We start from the raw sequence: 9,302 nt of genomic DNA, 5'->3' as shown, positions 1-9,302 counted from the left end.
ATGACAGGCTTTTATTCTTGATCATGGGCTGGAAGGCTCTTTCCCAATAGCGACAGAGAACCTTGAAGACTGTATCATGTATACCATCATAGTCTCCCTTGTTATTGAGCCATTTCCAAAGATGTTTTAAGTAAATACACCAGTCACCGTTAACAGCACAACAACGTTTGTCTTAAATAGGTTGAATTGAAAAGCTATCAATTCTTACAAACTTTAACAGACATATAAAAATTACAAACGTAAGTTAGCATAGGTTAATATGTATCTGTACATTTGTTTGTCTGATGGTCTATTTACATTTCAAAAAGGGGAAATAACTTTTGCTTGCGTTACAGTCTGTTATTGTTACAGTTGTTTACAGTCAGGCATTCTATGCAGTTCTTTAAAAGTTTCACTTAACATCACTGCTCAAAGGACTCGTTATTTAAATTCTTCCAATTTTCACTCTCTGATTCAAAGCTCTTACAATTATAGAAAGTACCATAATACTGATTTCTATAAAACGAGTAAATTACGATATGAAATTACGATAAGTGTTTGGTATAAAACGTGCTTGGTTAATAACGAAGTATTCGTCGCTTTTCATTCACAGGTATTTATGCCAGTAATTTCATTATAGGCAGCACCTTGAAAGCGCCTTAACTGTTAACTATTCTTGAATGTTAAACTACCGAATAATTTACGTGTTTACATGCAAGCATACATTGTATGTGTGTAAGTACTAAAAGCGCTCCTATTGCTAATACTTTATGGTAAGTTCCTAAATGAAGTCTATATAAAATGCAGTGATAATAAGTTTTACCACTTTTTAAAAGCTGCAATAAAAGCTGCAAATATGTACATACATACATATCAGTGGTTCTCTGCAATAACGACACAATTCAAAAAATTATGTCTCTAAGCCTTGTATAATTTTTACTAACGTAAGTAGTAAGGATTACTGCAGTTAATCGTAAGGATTCTCCATGTATTATACAAGAATTAGAGATATGAGCCACTTAACAATAGAAAAAGTTTTTATTTTTCGAATTTTGAATTGTGGCGTTATTGCTTAAGACCATCGATATGTACACACATATCGGCAACATTAATACAAAATATCCTATTTGATTTTATTGAAGAGAAACTTCTTAATCGAATTCGGAGTAGTTTGCGTTAAATATTTAACGCCACGGTACATTAGGCTGTATGAGAAGAAAAAGTTAGCCATATACCCTGAGTCTAAATTAGTTTTAAATGATAATTTCGAAACAATCTTTTAGCCATATCTTCGGCTCTTACACTCGAACCTTTAAGAAGGAAATACTGATGTTCCTGCCTGGGGGAAAAAATTATGTTTTTTTACAAAGTTCGTTGACCTCAAGTATCCCATTATATTACTTACCCATCAGAATTCAGTTCCTGCTACCCTACTATTAGTAAATTAAAGCGCTAAAAAAAAACATTAAACTTATGCTAAGGAAATACTTCGATTCGAAGGGATCGCCTTTTCTCATTTTTCGACATATCCTCGGCACTTAGAGTCGAATCTTAAAGTAAATAAATATGATTTATCGATGTTTTTGTCTAGAGGATAAAATTGTTATCTTTTTAAGTTATTTGACATGACGGGATCTTAGTTCTCATCGCCATAATGTCAGCCTATTTAAGGTCTCGAAAAACCACAAAGCTTTTGCTCAGAAAGGGTTTTGATTATTCCAGCAGTAAGTATCTAAAAAATAATTTGTATTACCGAATGTAGCAAATAATTTGTAAGCAAAAAACAAAACCGATTTCAATTCTCATTTAAAATTAAAGATTATCGTTAATTTATGCACGACTTAATTATCGGATGTAAATAAAATTAGTACGGGACCACCCTTGAGGTATCACCTTTCCGATGAAAAATTGTGAGAATTATCGAAATCGATTAACGTGGTCTAAAGTTATGAGGTAACATACATAAAAAAAAATAAATAAATAAATATTCCCACGAACTGATAATCTCCTCCTTTTTTTGAAGTCGGTTAAAAATACAATCGCAGTTCGGAGTCGGAGTTAGATGCACATATGTATATGCTATAAGTGGGCGGTGCCACGCCCATTTTTCTACATATTTTTTTTTTTGAGAAACCATTTTTTTTTTGTTAAAGAACGATTATATAAATTTTTAAGAAATATTGATGAATTCCTTAGCCACACGGCACCGATTTTTGGTACAACTTAAAGTTTTGCTTTGTCTTAGGAAAATGACAAACCTCCCCTGTTATAAATGAATCTACTGCAAAGTTAAGATATTATGTTATGCTTTTTCACTGGGGGGTTGTTTCGTCAAGTTAGCATTCGCCTTGCCAGATAAAAAAGGAAATTTTCTCTTTAAAATTTTGGTGTGACCAATGTTTTCTAAAGCTATAGGAAGCTTTAAGCTTTGCTGGCCAGCGAAAGCTTTTATTTTGTGAAAGCCCTATATAAAACTGTACATAGAGCTTTAAAAAGCTTTGGCGCGAGTGTCTATGAAGGGGCCAGTTATTCTTTAAAGATGCCATAAAGCTTCTGTTGCATTTTTCTATCGCGCTTCAACTGAGTTTTCTCAAATTTCCCATCATTAGTTAGAACAGTTTTAAAAAATAATAACTTTGGGACTTTGTATATAATATACATATAAAAAAGTAGAATAAAGTACAAGTTTCATATGGCTAAAAATTGCAGTTGATTTTTTAGAATTTTTCACTTTATTTACTTCCATATAACGATTAAACACAATTTATTTTTATGTGGAAGGAAACCGTAACATGTCCAACAAAAAAAATCTAAGAAATCGACGCTAATCTTTAGCAATTTGAAACTAGAATTTTGTTTTACTAGAATTCTATAGTTGTATAAAAAATATACAAATAGAAAATAGAAAAAAGTATTATGTTAAAACTTGTCTAAATGTGGTATTTGTTCGACTACTGTACATGAATAAAAAAAAAAAAAATATTAAAAAAAAAAATAAAAATTCGCCTGCACGAGAATTCGAACCTTCGGTCTCTCGAATGTTACGCTATGGAGAGCTGCGGGCAAAATGACATACTACTTCCAATTTTTTTTCAACTGCAAAATATTTTTCTTCTTAACGCAAGTTCGAATGAACCCTTCTTATTACTAAAGGATTTCTTATTGATTTAATTAAGAATAATTAAGAAGGGAACTCTTTTAATTTTTCTAGGATTTCTTTTTAATTTTATCAAAGAGAAAGTCTTCTAATGAGTACACATAAGCGCAAAAAGAAAAGTCGACGGTTTCGGGCGAAAATGAAACACATAATAAGGTTTAATTTCTATTTGTGGCAAGTGTGATTTTTTTTGAAATTACAGTTTTTTCCTGTGTACATAAAGTTTTGAAGCTTTTTGAATAGCCTGCCTTTGATTTGGTGCATAGATTTGTGGGCAAAGCTTAATCAAGTTCTGAAAACCGGCACATCTTTAACAACTGTTTGCTTTGAAAGCTTTACAGCTGCAAAATATTAAATGCATAATACATACAGTGAGCGTCCGTCAAAACCGTACAGGAATTTTTTTCCTAATTATATTAATTTTCAGTAAAAATAAAGTTCATACTACAAAAAATATCGTCGAATTTTCATCAAAATTTCACACATTTTGTTTTTAGAATTTTTTAGAGAATAACAAAGTGCAGGTTTGCAAATGCTACAACACAACACCGTTCATTTTTGAATTACTTTTTTTTTGTTGGCGGTGTTTTCTTCCATATGATGCACGAGTTAACTCTATTTTTAACCGACTTCCAAAAAAGGAGGAGGTTGTCAGTTCGTCGGAATATTTTTTTTATTTTTATTTTTATGATCATGCGGATCATGAGATATATACATATATATTTTTTTTTATATGAGAGTTGAAGTTGGTTTTTTTTTGCTAAAAATTACTTGTTATATGGAAGAAAATACACAACAACCTTGACATAAAAAAATTCCCAAAAATCAGCGATATTCTGTAGCGACTTCAAGCTTGCGCTTTATTGTATTAAAATTGAGTGGGTTATAAAATTGCATACCCAAACAACTCTACAAATTCTGAATAAAAACTTTGAAATTTTGATGTAAAATTTAAATTTTTTTTTAACTTTTACAAAGTTAGAAACCTTTTTATGGACTTTGTGTAGTATGAACTATTAAAACTTAATAAAATTTGAAAACAATAAAATATTTTCAAAATATGGAAAAAAGGTACAGTACAATTTTGGCTGACGCTCACTGTATGAATGTAGATATATAGCATCCAATACGATTTGTTTGCCTGCTGCTATGTTTCTATTCACGGTTGGAGAATAATAGCAGAGAGATGCAACGAATATTGATGGCTAAAAAGTTTTTACTTGATGCCGGCTCTCGCAGTTGCATTTAAAACGCGCGTTTGCAAAGGCGTCTGAGTTGTGGAGAAACTGAAAAGAATATATACTTAAGCACAGCAGTATTAAACAAAAATAAAAACGAATTGAACTTGAAGTGAAATGCTAAAGATTTCAGTGATATTGCTCTTCATTCATTTACAAGCCGTAAAAGGTCCATATAGCGAAATACGAACAATTAAAATACATACTTAAATTTGTTATTTTTTTTTATACTCGTAGAATGTACATACGTACATATGTATGTAACTGATAAAAATGTACTATTTTTAGATTCAACATAATTTTTGGTTTACTTTGCAGCTACCCGCCCGGATACGATAACATTCCCCAAGAATGATGACTTCAATAGAAACTGCACTTTATCAAATGGTCAGCCGGGAGTTTGTCGCAGTTTAGTAGATTGTGGCACAGCTTTGAATGAGAGGAAAGTGAGGCCAAAAACGTGTTACTTTGAAGGGAGCGAGCAATTTGTTTGTTGTCGCGTGCAACGACCCGCCGAAATCGGTGCATATTAATTACTGATTATTACCTTTGCATGTGTTTGTTATTAGATTCTATAATTTAAATACAGCTTGTACTGACTTCACCACTCCGCGTCCGGAAGTGACCAATGGTCTGCCAACTGAAGCAAACGAGTTTCCTTTTATGGTAAGTTTTGCTGGGAATATTATTCAAAGTATAATTTTCAAAGGTCATTAAATTCTACTTTTAATAATTTATTAAAAAATATGCTTGCAATTATCAGCTAAAATGTAATGTACTTGCCAAATGCTACCTAAAATAAGGTGACCAACTTATTTACAAAGGAAAGGAGAACACAATAAAATATCGTTAAAAAATTATTTTATTCATTGGAAGTGTAGACTAACTGACATTTCAAAAAAAGTTGAGGTGCACTTTAGAATTCATTACTAGAATCAATTCGGTAATACCCCGAGGCATCCCTTTTAATTTTCCTTTCATATGTGGCATCACGTAGGTACAATGAACTTTTCAGTAAAATACCGCAGTTATTATTTTTATATCCTTTTTTCTCATGGTCTCATATGATAAATGCATAATCATAATACGGTTCACTAATATTTGGTCCTATTTTATCTAAAAAAAGGGGGCCGAACTCATGTTAAAGGTTTTTTTTTTTGATTCTGATTTGAAGTGTCGAAAAATGGCAAAAATGGCAATTTTCAAAAAAAAAAATTTATCCCGCCCACCTCTGCTCTACATGCTTGCTGACTATTGCAGAAAGCGAAAAGTGCTTAGAGACAAAATTTTCTTCGGTATGAGGATTGGAAACTTCTTATTCTTGTTTTTTGATTTTTCCATTCCTTAAATAAAATTGTGAAAATTTAGAATTTTTTGTAATTTTTTCAGTTTTTTGCAATTTACTTGAAATTTTGAGGGTGTACGAGTCAAACGGACATCAATTTCGGATTCAGCGGGTCGAAATATAGTCGATAGGTGGGTCTGGTTAAAAGCACACACCACCTTTTTTGTGCCGGTGCAATCGCCCAACAAATGTATGTATCGCTATGGTGCTAGGGTACTTACTTAAGGAGGACATTTGGGAGGGCTTAAAAAAAGGAGGACTGTCCTTCCTAAAGTGGGACGGTTGGTCACCTTACTTAAAAACTTCTACTAAACATAAATGTACATTTGCATCTCCTCCCGCAGGTCGCTCTTGGTTGGGCTACACCGCAATCGAATGTTTACGAATATAAATGCGGCGGCGCATTGATAAGCCACAATTGGGTTTTAACTGCTGCACATTGCGCTTCCGTAGGAGGGTAAGTTACTGCGCTATGGTATATCATTAACGTCACAAATTTGAATTCATCCCCAAAAACTACAAAAAAAAAATATATATATAACAATTTCTATAGCGACGCGCCGGTTGTGGTTCTCCCCGGTGGTGTTAACTTGACTAATACCGAATTCAAACCAACACAAATCGAAAAGGTTGTTGTGCATCCAAAATATGAGCCTACCACAGCGTATGATGATATTGCATTGATAAAATTGAAAAGTCAACCGTAAGTTAAAGAAAAAAACGTATTTTTTTAAAAGAATTTGAATTTGTTTCTACTATAGCGGAGAAACCCAGCCAGCATGTATTGCCGATCATTTGCCTTTAGTCAATCAAAATGCAACTGCCATTGGGTATGGAGATACTGTCTTTGGTAAATAGCGAGCGGTGAAAAATTGTGAATTATCGTTTTATTATGACCACCCAAATTCTCAGTAATATTCACATATGTATGTATGTATGTACTCTCAGGTGGTCGCCCATCCGACCAGCTGTTGAAGGCTTATCTCTCCACCGTCGATACGTTTCTGTGCCAATTCTTCTTTGCCGATCTGGATGCGTTGCCAAATGGCCTAATGGATACACATTTGTGTGCAAAAGATTTGCAATTCAACAGAGATACATGCCAAGTATGTGATATATTCTTTTTATTTATGAAAAAAAAGTTACTAAAGAAATTTCCTTTTAACCTTCAAGGGTGACTCCGGTGGTCCATTAGTTCTACACATACCTAATGAGTACGAATCGGTTCCTTACATAATTGGTGTCACTTCATTTGGCTTGGGGTGTGCGACTAATTCTCCGGGAATTTACACGAATGTAGCAAAATATTTGGACTGGATTGAACCAATCATATGGCCACAATATTCATTGAGAAAAACTTAATTCGGCTACAAAATAATAATTTCTTAATATCACGAAAAAGTAATACTCTGAATGAGTTTAGCAAATCTCATAGGGCTAGTCAAAAAATATTTAAATATGAATTATAGTAAAAAGCTCTTCAAGTGAGGACTAAATTATTAAGTATTATTTTTTTAGTTTGTGATTGCTTCATATTTTTATTTTCCATCAGATATGTTTAGCACGCTTTTGATTTTTCGCTATGTGACATTTTCAAAGAGAGATCTCATCAGAATCTCATTGCTCTCATTAGTCTGTTCCAGTACCCATCAGTTTTACAGGCATTACTGAAAAGTACATATGTACATTGGGGCATATTTATATTCGAAACAAAGTCAATTATAAAGTTAAGTAGTTGCCGCCATTTCATTGAAAATTATGACAAAAAGCAGCAACTAACTTTAGTGTCGACTTCATTTAAGCTACGAATAAGCATTCTTAAGTTATGTTTTCCCAACTAAATGCTGGAGTACTGGAACAGACTAACTGATTACACTGAACAGCTGATTCTGGAAAATTATGCGCTCTATGCCGAGTATAATTACACCAGTGCTTCACATGCGCTGCTTCTCTATGCCCTGCACTTGCAATGTAAGTATAACCAGCGCTTTAGGCTTAACTCTACGTCACATGTTTGTATGCACAAATGTAGTTGTTGTTGATTAAAAATTTTCGTCCAAGAGGCACAGAAATTGCTTAAAAATTTAATTTTTCATAAAAAATTGATTGAAAAACAAAAAAAAAAATATTCTTGTAACGCAAATAATTTCATTGTATAGTTTATATAGTTTCTTAAATCTGCGCACAAAAAATTTTTTCCGTCGGACACTTACTTTCAAAGAAAACTAAGAATTTCCAAAACACTGCAAAAATTTTCAATTGTTGATTAAAAAAAAACTATTTGGAATTTTGCAACAAAAATTACACGGTGTACTGTTCGACTGCAAAGCTCGGCGCTGCCTGAATATCATTGAAAAATATTAATGTTGGTAAATGCGGTGCCCACTTGAGGGAGCCTTACACATATGTATGTGCATATGTGCGTATGAGTGTATACATTGGTACACATCCATATTTTTACTTACAAGTTTTTATTATCTAATTATTCGGGTGTACATCTTTCGTACATATGTATATACATATGTATGCACATATTTATGCGTGTTGTGATCTCTTTGTACGTGTGCATATACATATGTACCTACTTTAGAAAAAAAAATAATGCGATTCAAGTGCAACTATCGCTTAAGTGCATGATTTATGCATATACATTTATGCGCACAACATAAAATGTCAAGTGGATGTGATTATGGAAAGCAATTGTAACGGATCAAGGTCCATATATTATGACCTTTGTCCTTTTTACCGATAACCACTTAGATTCTTTCGAAATGTGCAAACCATATGTGTATAAGTATATGCATATGTACATACATATCTACAAGATTCAACAACATATATCGCACATTGTCTTCAAAAGAGTCACAACTCAAAATTTGGCATTTTTGAAATTATGCGCTAAAAATGTACACGGAGCTTTTATTTACCTTTCAGCAAAAGCTGGAGCAAATCTTTTTTATAATTTGTTTAAAAAACCTAAGCGAAAGTCGCATTTGCCCATATGATTAGCATGTGCTACGAAATAGTTTTTCGCATTTTTTGACGAACGTATTATTTTGAGTTGTGACTCTTTTGAAGACAGTGTGCGATATGTATACATTATCCCGATCATGTCCACTGCTAGCCAACGCTCCCTGCAGAAAAAAATTATCAATTGATTAAATAACCAACAATAGCTAATAAGTTAACTTTTTTGGGGGAGTTCGATAAATAACTAACTTTTAACTAGCTGTGACAATACGAACTTCAAGTTAGTTGTAAAGTCGTGCAGACGTTATCGGGAGTTTGTTTTCTTTGCAAGTTTCTATTTAAATATCCACACAAAACTTACTTTCAATACATTTTTTTTTCTGAACTTCGCAGATTTTTTTTCGTATCCAGGACAAATAAAAGGAAGGTCGAAATTCTACATTATCATTTTGAAGTTATGTCTGACGGTGTTCGAATATCGGACCACCTACTGCAGAATATGTAACCAAATAACAATAAAGTAAATACATAAAAAAGTAAAAAAATCTAAAAAATATTTGGTTTTTCTTATTGATTTTTATGTCCGAAAGCAGTTAGCTACAAGTTAGTTGAC

General features: G+C 32.8%; 1 protein-coding gene across 1 annotated transcript; it reads left to right on the top strand.

Annotated features, from left to right (window-relative positions):
• The first annotated feature begins 4,372 nt into the window (after positions 1-4,372).
• LOC118738445 (serine protease snake-like) lies at positions 4,373-7,772 on the top strand. The gene is made up of 8 exons (XM_036469383.1): positions 4,373-4,543; positions 4,693-4,896; positions 4,964-5,040; positions 6,064-6,176; positions 6,273-6,422; positions 6,481-6,569; positions 6,668-6,825; positions 6,893-7,772. Exons 1-8 carry the CDS (start codon positions 4,492-4,494, stop codon positions 7,079-7,081), a joined length of 1,032 nt encoding a protein of 343 aa, XP_036325276.1. The 5' UTR covers positions 4,373-4,491; the 3' UTR covers positions 7,082-7,772.
• The last annotated feature ends 1,530 nt before the right edge of the window (positions 7,773-9,302 follow it).

This window comes from Rhagoletis pomonella, unplaced genomic scaffold, assembly GCF_013731165.1.
Source record: "Rhagoletis pomonella isolate Grant_MI unplaced genomic scaffold, Rhpom_1.0 Rhpom_scaffold_00004, whole genome shotgun sequence".
Taxonomy (NCBI): domain Eukaryota; kingdom Metazoa; phylum Arthropoda; class Insecta; order Diptera; family Tephritidae; genus Rhagoletis; species Rhagoletis pomonella.
The sequence above is the reverse complement of the archived record's forward strand: the minus strand, read 5'-3'. Positions and strand labels throughout refer to the sequence as shown.